This window comes from Peromyscus maniculatus, chromosome 7, assembly GCF_049852395.1.
Source record: "Peromyscus maniculatus bairdii isolate BWxNUB_F1_BW_parent chromosome 7, HU_Pman_BW_mat_3.1, whole genome shotgun sequence".
Taxonomy (NCBI): Eukaryota; Metazoa; Chordata; class Mammalia; order Rodentia; family Cricetidae; genus Peromyscus; species Peromyscus maniculatus.
Genome location: NC_134858.1, coordinates 16,903,493 through 16,921,664, shown reverse-complemented (window position 1 = coordinate 16,921,664; position 18,172 = coordinate 16,903,493). Strand labels below are relative to the sequence as shown.

Genomic DNA, 18,172 nt, shown 5'->3' with positions numbered 1-18,172 from the left:
CACTATGCTCCCTTTCCACCCTTTTGGAATGGTAATGTTTCTGTGAAAAGACACCATGACCACAGCAACTCTTATAAGGAAAATGTCTAGCTGGGGCTGGCTTACATTCACAGATTTAGTTTGAGCTCCTGTCCTGACTTCCTTCAGTGATGGACTACAATGTGGAAGTGTAAGCCAGATAAACCCTTTCCTCCCCAGCTTGTTTTTAGTCACGGTATTTTGTTATAGCGCTGGTAACCCTAACTAAGACATACCTACACGCTTGTGCCATACATTTGCATAGATATACACATATAAATAAAAATGAGATCTTGAAACAAAACAATTCTAATTCAGTTGAAATGCTTTGCTTTGAGACCAGAGCTTTGGATACCCTGCACTCAAGAGTCACCCATGCCGGGCGGTGGTGGCACACACCTTTAATCCCAGCACTTGGGAGGCAGAGGCATGCGGATCTCTGTGAGTTCGAGGCCAGCTACAGAGTGAATTCCAGGAAAGGCACAAAGCTACACAGAGAAACCCTGTCTCGAAAAACCAAAGAAAAGAGAGTCACCCAGAGGAATATGCTCCCAGGTTTAGCTTCTCAGACTCTTAGAAGCTGCTACAGCCATGGTCCAAGGGATGAAGGTACTGTTCAAGGCAGTGTCAGTGTCTGGCGTGGGCCACGGGGTGCTGGTTTGGACAGCATGCTCACAGTAAGGACTACAGCATCGAAGACTCTAAAGAAAGCCTGGGAACGAGTGTAGTGGCGCGAGGACAGATTGCACTTGGGGCGTCTCTGAGAGGGCCCTGTGTGAAGCTGGGGAACGGAAGCCAAGGCTGCAATAGAGCCCCTCAGGGTGGTGGGTGATTCCAAGAGCACAGAGTGTAGGCCTACCAAGAAAAGCTACAGCCACCTGTGGATCTAGCCCGAGAGAGACGCTACACGGGATGCAAGGGACAAAGGCCCTGGGCACTCATGTCCATGTCTGGCAAGTTCCTCGACGGCAGACATGGACAGACTTCACGGTCTGTCTCACTTGCTCTTATCATCTCCATCGTCCTGTGCCTCCCGGGTTTTGTCTTCGTATTGTTGTTTTTGTTTGTATTTGAGACAGGCTCTCTCTACATGGCCCTAGCTTTCTAGGAACTCTATATAGACCAGCATGGCCTCGAACTCTGAAATCATCTGATTCTGCCTCCCAAATGCTGGAAGGAAAGGTGTGTCCCACCACCCCAGCTATTTACTATTCTTTGTATGTGTTCATGCACACGGGAACCTGTACAGGTCAGGAGAGTACCCGGATTGGATCATCTGGAACTGGAGTTACTTAACCGGGGTCCTCTGCAAGAGCAGCAAGTGCTCTTAACTGCTGAGCCAGGACCTTCCCTTTCATTTGAGTGAAATTTCTCACTGAACTAGGAACTCAATGTTTGGGTAGGCTGTCTGACCAATGAAACCTCAGGATCCTCCCTGGTACTAAGATTACAGGCAGACTCATCCACGCTGGGACTTTATGTGGTGCTGGGGATGGAACTCAGGTCTGTTTGTCCTTTCTTCCTCCCTCCTCCCCTCCCTCCCTTCCTCTCTCCCTCCCTCCCTGCCTCCCTCCCTCCCTCCCTCCCTCCCTCCCTCCCTCCCTGAGGCACACTGCACAGTCTGTAGGAAGCTCACCAGGTTGGAGAGTGTCCTTTCCAGGTACCTGTTGGTCTAAACTTCTTCCAGGCAGCTTAAATGGTTTCTACTTCTGGGAAGCCATTTGGTCTGAGTCATCTTTGCACATGGCTCTGCTTACTCTGGCATGGAGGACCTAGTGAATCTGGTCAGTTTAAGGGACTTCCTGAAGCTAGTTTGAGTTGTTTACCTACCTTTTTAAAGAACAGCAGGATGGAATGTTTCAATTTCTGAGGAAATTGTAACACAACATCCTGTTCTTCCTGTCTTTCTGTTCCCTCTTCCCCAGTGATCTCTGAGCCTTGGTGGTGGTGACTGTAGGTGTCCACCTGTGGCTAAGAAACAGGCCACCACGCATGCCACTGTAACCGTCCCTTGTCGTTATGAGTTGAGGGTGACAGCAGTGATCTATGGGTATAAGCACACATGTTTAGAAGGCGTGTGACAGGCATGTGACATCCACCTAGAAAAACCATACAAGTCAGTCATTCCCCACAGGGACCTAGGACCTCCGCAGCAGCCACCGGGTTTTGTCCAGTTTACAGCACCAGATGTGAACTCTGTCTTGTGGAGTGGACCTTAAATCCAGTTGAATTGGTCTTACCCATAGTGGCTGAGCAACTATTGCACAATCAGGCACATCCTGCCTAGCTTGTCAGTATTTCAGCCCACAGGGTCCACATCCACGCAGGAATGTTGGGGTCAGCAGCCTGCATGACCCCTCTGACCCTACAAAAGCCAGAGAGCAGGATGGGAGTCTCCAGTTCAGTCCCAGTTAGCGTCTCCATGTCCTACAGTCAGAGCGTGCGGTGTCTTCAGCAACAGGGCGTCACCGTTTAGTCCTGGCCTACAACCGACGCGGAGCAAAGGCGTCACCATTTGTGGGATCTCAGGGAAGGAGTGTAGGGTAAAAGGTCTGAGCTCACTTCCGGATTTGAGAACCCACCAAACCCCACCAATCCCTGAGCTCAAAATCCCACCAGTCCCTGGCCTTGTCCCAAGCTGATGACTTGAAATCCCACCAATCTCCACCCTTGAACTCTGCCCCGAAGAAACCCTATGTAAACCTTGCTGCTTCTTCCCCAAGCAGAGGCAGCCCCCGTCCTGAGTTTTTCCAATAAATCTGCGTGAGGTTTGTTGTGCAGTGTGACTTTGTGGTGTTCCTTGGCTCCCGACCACCAGGATACACCTTTCCCCTCAGAGCTGCAGCACCTCCACTAGGGAAGCCTTTCCCTTCAGACCTGTAACACTTTCAGGAAGATGGCCTTTAGTAGTGTCCTTTTTTCACCCTCTTAGGGTACCTCTTGGATTCTTTTGTTTGTTTGCTTTTTTGAGACAGGGTTTCTCTGTGTAGCCTTGGCTGTCCTGGAACTCATTCTGTAGACCAGGCTGGCCTCAAAACTCACAGAGATCCGCCTGCCTCTGTCTCCCGAGTGTACCACCACCGCCCAGCATTGGATTTATTTCTTTTAATTAACCCAGCCCCAGGAGGGTTACAAGGCAGTTAGAAGCACCATTTACCTGGTTGTCTCGAATGGCTTTCCTAACCTGCAAAACACTCAGCTTTATTAATCTGCTTATTAAAGTCTTCTCCAGAGAATGACATGCAACTGGACCAGGCTGTTTATTTATTTATTTATTTATTTCTATTTTATTATTCAACACAGTTTCTCTGGGTAGTCTTGGTGCCTGTCCTGGATCTTGCTCTGTAGACCTGGCTGGCCTAGAACTCACACAGATCCGCCTGGTTCTGCCTCCCGAGTGCTGGGGTTAAAGTGTACACCACTGCTGCCCAGCCAGGCTGTTTATTGGTATGGACACTCTAAGTGCAGACTCTAGGTTTAATATGGAAGCTCACAGTTTAAAAAAAGGTGTCAAAAGTCTGTTTGAATGGTTGGCTAAAGTATTTGTCAAGCCGGGCGATGGTGGCGCACGCCTTTAATCCCAGCACTCGGGAGGCAGAGCCAAGCGGACCTTTGTGAGTTCGAGGCCAGCCTGGTCTACAGAGCAAGGTCCGGGAAAGGTGCAAAGCTACACAGAGAGACCCTGTCTCAAAAAAAGAAAAAAAGCATTTGTCAAAAGCTGGTCTACTGAAAAGGAGTTGGAGATCCTGATATCCCTTGGCTTGGTGTTGATGAAGGGATGTTCAGGCTCAGGGACATTGGAATGTCAAAGTGGGTGCACTGTGTAAACCTAACCCTCCACCTTGGGAAGGCCCAGAAGACACGCCCGTCACTAATCCTGTAAGACATAAAACGGTGAGAGGCCACAGCACATCTGAAGAGCTTTGTTGTCTCCCTTTTCCTTGTGCCAGACCTGAGGGTTGGAGACACTGCCGCCCAGTTGAATGGACTAATTGGGCCACAAAGTAGCAGGGGCCAGCTAGCAGCACTGAATAACCAAAGGCAAGATGATTGCCATCATAATTGGCAGCATAGACAAAGCAAGGTCCATGATGACCCGACCTGTAACGAATAATTCTTTAAGAATATCAACTCAAGAGCCGGGCGTGGTGGCGCACGCCTTTAATCCCAGCACTCGGGAGGCAGAGACAGGCGGATCTCTGTGAGTTCGAGGCCAGCCTGGGCTACCAAGTGAGCTCCAGGAAAGGCACAAAGCTACACAGAGAAACCCTGTCTCGAAAAAAAAAAAAACCAAAAAAAAAAAAAAAAAAAAAAAAGAATATCAACTCAAGGGCTGGAGAGATGGCTCAGAGGTTAAGAGTGCTACTTGCTCTTCCAAAGGTCCTGAGTTCAATTCCCAGCAACCACATGGTGGCTCACAACCATCTGTAATGAGATCTGGTGCCCTCTTCTGGCCTGCAGAGATACGTGCAGACAGAATATTATACATAATAAATAAATAAATTAAAAAAAAATATATATCAACTCAAGCCAGGCGGTGGTGGCGCATGCCTTTAGTTCCAGCACTCAGGAGGCAGAGGCAGGAGGATGTCTGAGAGTTGTGGGCCAGCCTGGTCTACAGAGCTAGTTCCAGAATGGCCAGGACTACACAGAGAAACCCTGTCTCAAAAACACAAACAAAAGTTGACTGAAGCTGAGGAGGCATTCAGTCATCAAGTAGACAGGATGACCCATTCTGCAGACAGTCAGCCTCTTTCCTCAGCCATCCCTGTCATTGCCCAATGGGCCCAGGAACAAAGTGGTCATGGTGGCAGAGATGGGGGTTATGCATAAACTCAACATGGACTTCACTCACCAAGGCTGGCCTGGCCACAGCTGCTGCCAACAACAGAGGCCAGCACTGAGCCCTAGATCTGCCACCATTCCCCAGGGTGACCAGCCAGCAATGGTAGCAGGCTGACTCCACTGGACCACTTTCTCTGTGGAAAGGACAATGCTTTGTCCTTACTGGAGTAGATAGTTACTCTGGTTATAAATTTGCCTTTCTTGCACGTAATTTCTCTGCCAAAACCACCATCCGTGGACTTACCGAATGCCTTACCCACCATCATGGTATTCTACACAGTATTACTTCTGACCAAGGAACTCACTTCACAGCCAGAGAAGTGTGACAATGGCCTGCAATCATGGAAACCAGAGGTCTTACTGTGTTCCCCACCATCCTGGAGCAGCTGGCCTCACAGAAAGCTGGGATGGCCTTTTGAAAACAATTATGGGTGTGGTGGCCCACCCCTCCAATCCCAGCACCCTAGGGTTGGGGCAACACAGGCAGGCAAATCTCTGAGTTCAAGGCCAGCCTGGTCTACAGAGCAAGTTCTACAATGGCCAGGGCTACACAGAGAAACCCTGTCTTGGGAGAAAACAAAACAAAACAAAACAAAAAACAAAAACCAGTTGCAACACCAGCAGCAGCCTGGAGGGCTGGGGCAGGGTTCTTCAGACGGTGGTATATTCTTTGAATCAGCATCTAATACATGGTCTAGCTTCTCCCACAGCCAGGATTCACAGGTCCACGAATCAAAGGGAGGCAAAGGGAACGGTCCCACGCACTATCACCCCTAGTGGCGCACTAACAAACTTCTTGTGACCTGAAGTTCTGCTGGTCTAGAAGTTTTAGTTCCATGGCAGGAAGCATTCCTGCCAGGAGCCACACAAACATTCCAATGAACTGGAAGTTCAGACTTCCTGCTGGCCACTTTGTCTTCTGATGACTTTAAGCCAACAGTCTAAGAAAGGAATAACAGTGTCTGGAGGGGTGACTTATCCAGAGTACCATGGGGAAATTGGATCGCCTCTCCACAATGGAGGTAAGGAAGATTATGTCTGGAGTGCAGGAGATCCCTTAGGGGGTGTTTTGGGGCTATCTTTAGGGGGTGTTTTGAGGCTATCTTTAGGGGGTGTTTTGGGGCTATCTTTAGGGGATGTTTGGGGCTACCGTGTCCTGGGATTAAAGTCAGTGGGAAACTGCAGCAGCCCAATGCAGGCAGGGGGACAAAGAGCACAGAGTCCTCAGGAGTGAAGGTGTGGGTCACTCCTCCAGGGAAAGAGCCAAGGCCTGCGAGGTGCTTGTTGAGGATGGAGGAGATGCAGAATGGGAAGAGAGGACGGCAGTTATAGATACCAGCTAAAGCCATGTGACCCGTTGTAGACAAGAGGATTATAATGGACATGAATGTTTCTGTCCTATTTTGTTAAGAATGCATTTGTACAGATATCTGTCTTTTCTTTCCATGATTTCTTTATTAGGCAGTGTAGCATCACTTAAGAGAATATCAATAATTATCATATTTAAATTTGAGATACTAAAAAAATGTCCCTCAAGGGAGATTGCCACCCATTCTAAATTTGTAATACCTTTTCAACTAAAACCTGAACAACTGGATACTCGTGTGAGGGATTTTTTTTGTTTTGTTTTGTTTTTTTGGTTTTTCGAGACAAAGTTTCTCTGTGTAGCTTTAGATCCTGTCCTGGAACTCGCTCTGTAGACCAGGCTGGCCTTGAACTCACAGAGATCTGCCTGTCTCTGCCTCCCAAGTGCTGGGATTAAAGGTATGCACCACCACCACCTGGCATGAGGGATTTTTTTTTTTAATTAAATCATTTGACATAGGAAGACCCATTTTTAATCCAGATATTTGAAGTGGGAAGCTCCACCTTTAATCTGGACCACACCTTCTGTTGGCAGCCTCTATAAAGGACATGGAAGAAGGAAGCTCTCTCTTTGTCTGCCTGCCTTCATTCTCACTGGCAAGTCGCCGACTTCTTTGGGATTCCAGAATATACTGCAGACCAGCTGAGACATCTAGTCTTATAAACTGAACAATTACTGGATTCTTGGACCTTCTGTTTTTAGACAGAGGGCCATTGCTGGACTAGTTGGACCACAGCCTATAGACTGAAGTTGCTTGGTTCCACTCGGTCCAGCCTGGGGAACAGCCATTTTTTTTTTATAAAATAATCACTCAGAGGTTTAATATTAATTACAAACTGTTTGGTCTATGGCTCAGGCTTATCGCTAGCTAGCTCTTATATATTAAATTAACCCATTTCTATTAATCTATATTTTACCACATGACTGTGGCATTACGGGTCTGCTGACATGTTGCTCCTTGGGCCGTGGGGGGCTGGTGTCTGCTCTGACTCCATAATCCCCTTTATATATGTGTGTATGTGCATAGTTACATATAATATATATATATACACACACACACACACACGCACTATATATTCTTATATATAACTACACACACACACACACACACACACACACACACACACACACACATAAATTCTGTTCCTCTAGAGGACAGGACAAGGCAACATCCCGAACCCCCATCCCATAACAGTGGGGTGACAAAGACAACCTTGGTGAAACACTCTGAGTGTGTTCTCACCTGTTCTCACCAAGTGTCAGGTGATCTCAGAAGTTCACACCTAGGAAGATAGTGAAGTCAACACAATCAAGGTCTCATGCAGCACCAGAAGGTTCCATCCATTTGTCAGCTGCTTCCTCCACAGATCAAGGTTGGGCACACAGCGTGGATAGGAGATGCTAACTTAATTAGCTCTCTGTCACCCCCAGTCATTCTCTCTGAGCCATTACGTTTCCATATCCCAGAGCTCTTCACGGAGCCCCCCTACATCTCTCTACCCTGACCAAGTCAGCGGGCCTGCCTCAGTCTGCTCAGACCTACTCAGGGCCAAAGGTGAATGTGGCCCAGCTTTCCCGATGCACCCACAGGCTCCCTGGGTCAGACAGGCCCTGGGTTGTCAGGGCGGCTGTTGCCTCCCCACTCACCATACCTGGCTGTTCACTGGGGGGATAATTACCCACCCCAGGACAGGCTTGGCAGTCTTCACCTGTGTTGTTCCATCATGGTTGTCTTGTGTGAACTGCTCCTCAGGCTTTACAGACTTCCAGAAGCTCCTCAGCACACAATTTGGCTTTCTATCAATCTTTTGCTTAGGAGCTTCAGCTCCCTAGCCATGGTGGCGCATGCCTTTAATCCCAGCACTCAGGAGGCAGAGGCAGGAGATCTCTGTGAGTTCGAGGCCACTCTGGTCTACAAAGCAAGTTCCAGGACAGCCAGAGCTACACAGAGAAACCCTGTCACAGAAGAAAAAAAAAAAAAAAGCCAACAGGCACTGCGCTGGACAGCAGGACTTTGTGAGCCCCAAGGACGCCTGAGGAGGCAGGCAGGAGTGAGTGAGGAGATGACTGCAGGCTGAGGAGAGCCGACAGGGCTCACACTTAGTCTGTGCTGGCATGCTTGCATCTCTGGCACAGCTTTGCAGTCTCCTGCCCCTGCTTCCTGTTCTCATCCTCGCTGATTAAATGTTTGCGGCTGAGCAACCAATGGAGGTAGGAGCTGCCCAGACCCACTTCCCTCGCCAGAGCTGCGTGTTCCTGCTTTTCAGGGAGCAGAGATGAGGAGGAGGCTGCCTGGAGAAGGCCCAGCTGTTCTCTCCTTCTGCCTCTGCTGGGGAGGAGGAGGGGAGGTCTGCACTGTGGGCTTGCAGCGGATCCCTGCCTTTACTTATCTGCAGTGAACTGTGACAGGCAGAGTGGAAAGGCAAGTTGGGGAGTAAACTGAGGCACAGGTGAGCACAGGAAGGAGAAGGTGTCGAGAGTGGGGTGGTGATTCACTCTTTACGAGGAGAGGCGACCCAAGGGCTGGAACCATTGCTGTGTGTGTGTGTGTGTGCGCGTGTGTGTGATACAGTACAGGTGGCGGTCAGAGGACGATTTTCAGAGTCAGTTTTCTCCTCCCACCGTGGAAGTCCTGGGACTGAACTTACATCATCAAGCACTTTTACCTGCTGACCCCCACCAGGATCTCTAGCTCTCTGGGCCTTGCCGACGTGGCTAGGCTGGTGGACAATAAAGCCAAAGGTATCTGCTCGTCTCCACCTCCCTCTGGCCATGACACACCTTAGTGTGTGGGGTCACGTGTGTGACCAGGGACACGAGTCACAGTGTGTGTGTGGAGGTCACAGCACACCTGTGCGCTGTCTGTTCTCTCCTCTACCCTTTCGTGGTTTCCAGGGGTCAAACTCAGGGCGCCTGTGCAGCAAGCACCTTTACCCACTGAGCCGTTTGGCTGGCCCCCGTCCCTGTCCCCGTTTTTACATGCGTGTTGGGGACTGAAATCAGACCTGTGGCCATCACTTTACCATCTGAGCCCCCGTAACATTTCCTGTTGGTTTGCTTCTGAGGTAAGGGCTCCTGTCCTAGACCGGCCTTCACTGGATACTCACCCAAGGATTAGTTTGAGCTTCTGATCCTTCTGTCTCGTCTCTAGTGCCAGGAATACAGGGGTGTGTCGCTCACACCTGCCCTGACACCTTTAGCCTTTTACTCATGCCGGAAATCCAGACCCCTGGGAAGGGGCGAGGATCAGGACTGGAAAAGGAGCCTCGCTGTGACTGTAACCAGGCCTTGGGGAGCGACCTTCATTCCCACCTTGAGATCCAGGGGATCAGAGGGCAGCAACTGGGCGGAAGAGATAAGTGGTTGGGACGGAAAAGGAGCGGGTCCCCACCCTGCCCGAGTCCTTTCGTGCCAGGAAGCTGTACAGTGCCAGGAGGTCAAGCCTCAGCTCCGGGTCTCGTGTACACAGACGGCGTGGAACATACTGGAACATGGGAGTTCATAACAATAAGTGCTTTGAATGAAGAACTATTTCTTAATTTAACTTTTATCTGTGTGTATATGTACGTGTCTGTCTGTGGAGGGCACGTGAGTGCAGTGCAGTGGAGGCCAGAACTGGGTTCCGGACCCCTAGAGCTGAGAACTGAACTTGGGCTCTCCGTAAGAGCAGTATGCACTCTTAACCCGGGCATCTCTCCAGCCCCTCAGCAAATAACTCATTTTTGTTTGTTTTTCCTTCGAGACTTTTCTCTGTGTGGCTCTGGCTGTCCTGGAACTTGCTTTGTAGACCAGGTTGGCCCTGAACTCACAGATTTCCCCTGCCTCTGCCTCCAGATGCTGGGATTAAAGGACACACCACCATTAGCTCAATGAATAATTCTTGAGTGCTGGCTCAAGAGGTGGAGGCAGGAGAATGATGGATTCAAGTTCAAGGTCATCCTCACCTACAGAGGGAGTTCCAGTCCAGCCTGGACTACATAGGCCCCTGTCTTAAAATACAAAACCTGGGGATGTGGCTGGACTTTGGTTGATAGAGCATTTGCCTAGCATGTAGGAAGCTAATGGTTCTGTTCTCAGCACTTCAAAAACCAAGTGTGGTGGTGCTCACTGGAATTACAGGGGGAGGATCAGAAGACCAAGGTCATCCTCAGCCACATGGGAAGTTTCAGGCCAACCTGGGCTATGGGAAAGCCTGTCGCAGAAAAACTAATTAATATATATATATATATATATATATATATATATATATATATATATATATATCACATACAAGGATATGTGTGTGTGTGTCCCTTGAGATTGGAATTCAGCCCTCATTGCGTACATTACAGAGACCCAGAGTCCTTTATAAAAACTTTATTGAGGGGAACGGGTAGAAAATGGAGGTGATGCCCCTGGAATTGAATAAAGAGAGCGAACAACACACACGCCCGCCCCAGCGCTTGCCGAGGCTCCCCGAGGCGGGCGCTGGGCGCGGGCTCACGAGGCTGTCAGCTGGATGGCGAAGACCTCGCCATCTGCAGGCGACTCCGCGGTGCCGGGGGTCTCGGCTCCGCCTTCCGGCGTCCCGCCCGCGCCGTTGAGACACACGGCCTCACCGGAGCTCTCGGCCTCCTGCACGTTGTACTCGCCTTTCTTGCAGGCCGTGGACTGCACGTAGAAGGCCAGGCCGGCCCCCGCGGCCAGCAGCGCCGCGCCCCCTGCCGCACCGCCCACAGCGACCCACAGCCACGGACCTGTAGGCGCAGACCCTCCCTCAGCCCTCCAAGCACCTGCTACCGCAGCCTGATGGAAGAAGAGGCCAGGAAGGCCTCTCCAGCATCGGGGGCCCCCAAAGCACCCATGTACCCCTCTTGGGCCATGGACCCCCTATACCCTCCTAATGACCCAGTTCCGCCCATTCCCCTAAGGGGACAGCCTGGAAGGACCAGCTCAGCCTTCCTCTAGCTCTGACAGCCCCCAGCCCCAGGACAGACGTGAACCGGGGCCACCATCAACTACGCTGAGGCCATCTCTGACCTCAGTTCCCCCTCAGTGGCATGGTGGAGAGTGAACTGGGTCATGTGTTTCTTAGCTCCTAGTACCCACTCTAAAGGGACCGCGCGCGTACACACACACACACACACACACACACACACACACACACACGTCTGTCCTAGGAGGTCCTTTCTTCCTTTTGTGTGTGTTTGAAAAGGTCTTAGGTGGCATAGGCTGGCCTTATAATCCCTGTGTAGCTGAGGATACCCTTATCTCGGATCTTTCTGCCTCCGCTTTCCTATGTCCCTCCAGTATGGGACACAGGTGAGCAGCATCGTCCTGGCTCCTGTCCATTCTCTCTGCCTCCACCCCCCCCCCACCTAACCTGTCACCAACAGCCCCACCCATGAAGCGCCCTTGGCCTCCACACTGGCCCCCTTCGGTCTTGCATACTGAGAGGTAGAGTTGGGGTCAGTAACCCCAAGGCCTAGGCCACTCCCCGGAGTGTTGCACGTCCCTCGCCCCCACCTCCACCCCAGGAACCCGCCACTCACCGGCCACGCGCACCGTGATGCGCCGCGCGTGGCGCCCATGCGCATTGGTGGCTGCGCACTCATACTCGCCGCCGTGGCTGCCCATGGCGCCTGCCACGCTCAGCGTGCTGTTGTTGCTGGAGAGGCCGAGGTTGAGAGCCCCCGGGGGCGCGCGCCAGCTGATCTGTGCTGGAGGCCAGGCCTCGGCTCGGCAGGTCAGAGTGAAGTTACCGCCGGGCCGCACGCTCGGGGGCGAGGCCGCCAGCTCGGCCACGACAGGACGGTCTGCAGGGGCACGAAGAGGCTGCTCAGCACTGGTCGTTCATCAAGCATCCTCGAGATGGGGATGTCCACAGTCAGCCTGAGATCACCCCTCCTGGGATGGGCAGGCAAAACCGCTGCCTCCTCTGAGAACCCCGCTCCCGCTACCCACCTGCTGTGGCAACCAAAGTACTTGTTTCTTACGGAGGGGTACTGGAAAAGCCCCTCGGAATTCCCAGGGGTTTGCGACTCTCCCCTCCCACGGCTGAGGTCGGGAGGAGATGCAGCGAGCAAGAGAGAGCCTAAGTAATCCTGCAGCCCCTGCGTAGACCAGGCCGTTCTAGAACAGAGCTCTGCCTGCCTCTGCCTCCCAAGTGTACTGGGAACAGAACGCTTTGTGCGTGCGTGTGTGCGTGCGTGCGTGCTGAGCACTGTCCACCGGACTACATCCTTAGCCCTCAAGGCGCTTCTCTAGCGGTCTGAGACGCCTCCATGCAAACGCCATCCTCACTCACATTCCACACCCACGGTGACCGTCCGCGAATCCGTGCCATGCGCATTGGTGGCCACACAGCGGTAGGTCCCCGCGTCCTCTCGGGACACATGCAGCCTCTCCAGCCTTGCAGCGCCCTCCCTGGAGCAGCGCACCCGAGGCGAGGGCCGTCCCCTGGCACTGCAGGCCAGCGCGGTGGCCTCGGCTCCCTCCAGCCAAGTCTGGTGACTTGGGCAGCTGGACTCATCCATCTGTGGTGGCGCTGCAGAGCAGCCACCAACAAGAGAGGCGTCAGGGAAGGCAGGGACCCTGGGATACCCCGTACTTCCCGCCCACCTGCCCGCCTCCCCGCTCACACTCCGCGCTCACGACGACAGTTTTGACTGTGGAACCGTGCCGGTTGGTGGCGTTGCAGAGGTAGATACCCGGTGACAGGTTACTAGAGGTCATAGGGTTTCTAGGACCAGGGTTTGAGGACACCAGAGGCAACACCACCCCTTCGCTGGCACCCTCGGAGCCCAGGCACTCCACGCGTGGTTCTGGCTTCCCGTCAACTTCGCAGGAAAACAGCCTTCCAGATCCTTCTACCCACGTCCAGTTGCTCGGGCAGCTCAGCTCCTCAAAACTGGGACCATCTAGGAAGCAGGGAAATAGGAGTTCACACTGAGGACGGAGGATACCCGTGTGGGCTTCCCTCCAGCCACCGCTACTCACATTCCACCGTGACAGCCACGTTTTTGGCAGCCGATCCTCTGGCGTTGATGGCTTCGCATCGGTAAATGCCGGCGTGCTCTCGGGCCACAAGCAGCGGCCCTTCCATGACCTCCTCCTTCCCAGAGCGCACGCAACTCACGCTAGGCGGTGGAACCCCGTGGGCCACACAGCTAAGCGATGCTTCTGTTCCCTCCAGCCACGTAATATGTTCTGGGCAGCCTACACTGTCCAGCGCTGGGGCATCTGGAACAGATTTTGTTTTTTTTTTTTAATTAATTAATTTATTTATTATGTATGCAGAAGAGGGCACCAGATCTCGTTACAGATGGCTGTGAGCCACCATGTGGTTGCTGGGACTTGAACTCAGGACCTCTGGAAGAGCAGTCAGTGCTCTTAACCTCTGAGCCATCTCTCCAGCCCCTGATTTTGTTTTTTAAGGCAGGATGTCCTATAGCCCAGGCTGGCCTTGAACTCATCATGTAACAGAGGACTATACTGAACTCCTGATCCTCCTGCCTCCTACTCCCAAGCTCTGGGCTTTAACTGTGCCTGGTTTCTGCCATGCAGAAGGTGTGACCAGGCTTCAAACATGCTAAGAAAACCACCTACCTACTGAACTGCAGCCCCAGGCCCAAGTTTGGATTTAGAAACCCATCTGATTCCCCTAATGACCTTCTTTCTATCTTCTGCTTCCAGAAAGCGTGTGGCAAGCTATATCCTGCATGGGAGATCTCTCTTTGGTTCTTGAAGACAGGGTTTCTTTGTGTAGTCCTGGCTGTTCTGGATCTTGCTCTGTAGACCAGGCTGGCCTGGAACTCACAGTGATCTGCTTGTTTCTCTGCCTCCTGAGTGCTGGGATTAAAGAAGTGCCCACCTCTTAGTTCTGCCTGGGCCGTTTTATTTACTTATTTACTCTGTGTGATACTTGTGTGGGGAAGCACTACCCAGCGCATGTGTGGAGATCGGAGCTTGGTCTCTCCTTCCACCTTTACATGGGTTCTGAAGACAGACTCAGTTGCCCTTTCCTGAGGTCTCCGGGTCCTTCTGACTGATTCCCACAAAGCGCCCGTGAGACCTTCCCAGGTACACTGTTTTGACTGCCTCTTCTTGCCAGGCTGTGCCCAGGCACCACCACCAAGTTTATGAACACCCTACAATGTTTTCCCAATTCCTGCTGGAGCCCGGCCTCTTTGTAGGCCAACCTCCCAAACTCTGAGACCGGAAAGAGATGCGCATGCCCACCTCTCCCTACTCACACTCCACAGTCAGGGTCACGTCCTTGACCGCCTGGCCTTGGCCATTGACTGCCGTACAGCGGTAAGTGCCTGCCAGGGAGCGAGTCACTGGGCCCAGCAGGCCCAGCGCCAGCACCGCCCCGCCCTCAGGCCTCGCACAGTGCACCGAGGGCTCTGGGTTTCCGCGGGCCTCGCAGTGAAGGGTCTGCTCTGGGCCCTCGGGCCATGTCCAGCTCCTGGGACAACCCGAGTCATCCAGCCGGGGTGAATCTGCAGGCGTGGGCAGAGGAAATGGAGTAAGGTTAAAGATGGCGCCATAGAGATGCGGTCCTTGGAGGTCACAAAGATAGGTGAGCACCCACTCACACAGAACACGAAGCTCAGCGCTCTGGTTCTTTCTTAGGGTCTCCCCGTCCACTTCAAGGGCGGCGTCGCAGAAGAAGCCTCGCTTGTCGTCATTCTCCGTGACATTTAACTGGAGCTCAGCGGGTTGTCCCGGGACCACAGCTGAAATTCCCTCCAGGGTGACAAGGGCTCGAGCCCCAGCCCAGCAGCTTATGGTCACCACCTTGCCCTCAGGGGCTTCTGGCTCACTCAAAGTCAGAAGAGAAGCGGGGAAACCTGGAGGGTGGAGCATTGGGGTGGGGTTCACTGGCCACTGACCCCTCAGTTAACTCAAGCCCCCCCCCCTCATCTATTCATTTCCAGCTTCCTGCTGCTCCTGCCCTGGAACTCTCCCGCCCTGTTCGGGTGTGGAGGCCCCGCCCACTTTACAGGCTCCGCCTTCGTGAGACTCAGGACCCAGACCCGGCCACTGAAGCCCCCCCCTCGATCCCCTTACTGTAGACAGTCAGATTTTCCTGGGTCTCCCTGCTTTCGCCCCCGAGAGTCACGCTGCACATCAGCTGTCTGGTGCCTTCCTGCTCTGCGCTTGGCGTAGCTATGGCAGTGGCCACGAGGCTGTCGCCATCGAAGGTCACAGCAGGTTGCAGCCTCTGATCTCCCAGCGAGAGGTAAACCCCGGCTTCTGGGGCAGGAAACAGCCCATCCAAAGTGCAGCTCACCGGCCTTTCTGAGCCCACTTCTAAGATTCGGGGAGCAACCAGGCTCGGGGGAACTGGAGGCAGGGCTGGGGGAGACAAAGAACCGGCGCTTGAGTTTACGTATTAAACATTCAATGTGGGCCAAGCAATTTACATGGTTTCATCATAAAAATACAAAAGGGCCGGCGATATGGCTCAGCGGAAACAGGCGCTTGCCGCCAAGCCTGAGGACCTGATTCGATCCCTCGGTCCCACATGGGGCGGAAGAAGAGAACCAACTCCCACTAAAGTTGTTCTTTAACTTCCACACTTGCACCGTGGCGTGTGCATAAAGGCGTGCGCCACTACACCTGGCTGCCCCTAAACTTCTTTAAAACTTGTCAGTCAGGGTCCACGCTCACCAAAGGTGCGGAGCTGTCTGAGGGCGGAGCTGTTTGCAAAGAGTCCCAAGCCGTGTGGCCTCAGGTCCAGCTCCGCGAGGCATGAGAAATTGACCCCGTGGTCCTCCCTGCGCGCCAGGACCGTGGCGGTGAGCATCGCGCCGCGCGCTCGGGGTGGCTCGCCCACGAAACTGCGGCGGGTCAGCTCCTGGGTGCCCCGCAGCAGAGTCAACGTGAGGCTCGCTCGGGGTCCCGCTCCCGGAACCCTGCAGCTCAAGGTGAAGTTCTCGCCCACGGGTTGCCAAGGAGGTAGCGGCATTAGCTCTACCCGATCCGGCCGCTCTGCAAGGGACCAAAACTTCCGCTCAATTGAGCTGTAGCGCTCACCGGGTTGCGGGTGGGAAGGAGGGCGTGCGGGCCGGTGGGCGGAGCTTGAAGGGGAGGTCCAGGGACCTAAGGGGCGTGCCCACCCACAACTCACGGAAAGTTCGAATGAGCCCACGCGCTTGTAGTGTGCGGCGCGCGCAGCGGAAGAAGCAGACGGGTTGCGTCTCTGGCTCTCGGATGTCCACCAGCTGTCGAGCCAGCCAGCGCAGACCCCTCTGGGTCCCGTTCCGGCGCAGCGAGGTCTCCAGGCCACCGCGCTCCGGCCGCGGACAGTTCGTGCTGCAGTTGAGCCACAGCGAGCCCCCGCGCTCCACGAGCGCCATGCGGGGCTGAAGGTCCGCCCAGAAAGGTTCGAGCGCGACCGCTGCCCGGGAAAACGCGGGCTCAGCCTGGGGACCCCCTCTCTGAAATCTTAGCGCCCCTATATCCCAAATCAGGGGTCTCTGCAAGGACGAGGAGAGGCCACCGCCAAGAAATAGCACGGGAGTCCCGCATCCCACTCAAGCTTCGAGGCTGGCACACTCTCAGAGGGGCGTCTTGCTTTCTAAGGCAGAGATGGGGAAACTCGGTGCGGGGAGAATGGGGTCTCGGATGCACACGTCAATAGTGGGGAGGAGGAGACTCCAGTGGGGGGATGGGGAACCAAGTGAGTCTCAAGACTCTGGCACATTGTCAGTAAATGGGGGTGGGGAGACACACTGAGGCTGGGGGCGAAAGCAAAGTAGAGATGAGACTGAGTCAAAGGCTTGAAGGAGACTGTCCCCAAACTTGAGTAACTTGGACAGACAGCCTCAAGGCTGGACTCTGGGAAGGAACCGCGGGAAAAGACCCAGAAAGCCGGTTGCCAGGGCTACAGGTGGAGGGGGAACAGGGCCTCTGAGTCATAACAGTTGAAGAGATGGGGGTCTTTGAGGATCACGAATAGGGATGATGCCAGTCCGTGAACCATAGGGCACGACAGAGCAGGAAAGAAATAGGAAAGCCACAGTGTCTCTCCTGAGCGGGGTTGGGTGCAAAACCCCGAATCCATAAAAGGTGCTGGGTTCAGGTCTGAAAGATCGAGGTGTGTTGGGGTGGAGGAGGGATGGGGAGAAGCCCCGGGCTCCAGGTGGTGGCAGAAGCGTGGGAAGCAAGAAGAGGGCGGAGCCTGGAGGGGACACCCGGGCCGCCCTCTCTGGTCCTTCAAAACCTCCCCCGCCTTGTCCACCTGGCTCCGCGGGCGGGCTCTTCTTACCTGAGATGCCGAGGATCCCCAGGCTCAGGGCAGCCCAGAGGCCGAGGAGCGCTCGGCTCAGCCCTGGCGAAGGCCCCGGCATTGCCGCCGCTGCCGGGGAGGGGAGAACGCAGGAGGAGAGGGGAGCGCGAGTGATGGAGAGCCGGGCTGGGAGGACGGCGCAGCGCAGCGGGTGGAGTGTGGGGGTGGCAGAGTTGCGCCCAGGGATTGGTTTAAACGTTGGTAACTTGGTTTCCAAGGAGGGGGCGGTGGTAGAGGCGGTGATGGGGGGCGAACTGGCGGGAGGCGAGCACGCACTGGGCTGCTCCCGGTCTTAGTGCAGACGATCTGACCAGGCAAGAGCGGTCCCCCGTGAGAGGAGGGGTCTACGTGGAGGTCGGCCTAATGGTCTAAAGCCTTCTGGGGGCGACCACGCTCTCCCGCGTCATCTGTGGTGAAGGGAGGGAGGGATGCTGCGAGGCCCTGCCCAAACTCCACCATCCTAGGTGTAGATTCTGGGATAACGCGCTAGGGCTCCAAGCCACGCCCATCTTCGGCCCCTCCCACCAGCGCCCCTTGGAGCAGGTGGATGGTGAGGTCGCTTGTAAAATCTTAGGGAGTCGTAGTATGCCGAAAAGGTGGTTTTAAGAGGAGGGTGTGGGGATGCCTCCCTCAACTGATGCTTAGTTTTGACCTCTAGCAGATTG

At 53.9% G+C, this 18,172-nt stretch overlaps 1 protein-coding gene across 1 annotated transcript; it reads right to left on the bottom strand.

Annotated features, from left to right (window-relative positions):
* Positions 1 to 10,571: 10,571 nt before the first annotated feature.
* On the bottom strand, positions 10,572 to 17,806 carry Icam5 (intercellular adhesion molecule 5). The gene is made up of 11 exons (XM_006987026.4): positions 17,487 to 17,806; positions 16,347 to 16,616; positions 15,887 to 16,207; positions 15,284 to 15,571; positions 14,809 to 15,063; positions 14,464 to 14,712; positions 13,208 to 13,450; positions 12,850 to 13,128; positions 12,516 to 12,755; positions 11,761 to 12,024; positions 10,572 to 10,965 (listed from the first exon to the last, which is right to left on the bottom strand). The coding sequence occupies exons 1-11, from the start codon at positions 17,566 to 17,568 to the stop codon at positions 10,709 to 10,711; spliced, it is 2,748 nt and encodes a 915-aa protein (XP_006987088.1). The 5' UTR covers positions 17,569 to 17,806; the 3' UTR covers positions 10,572 to 10,708.
* Between the last annotated feature and the right edge of the window lie 366 nt (positions 17,807 to 18,172).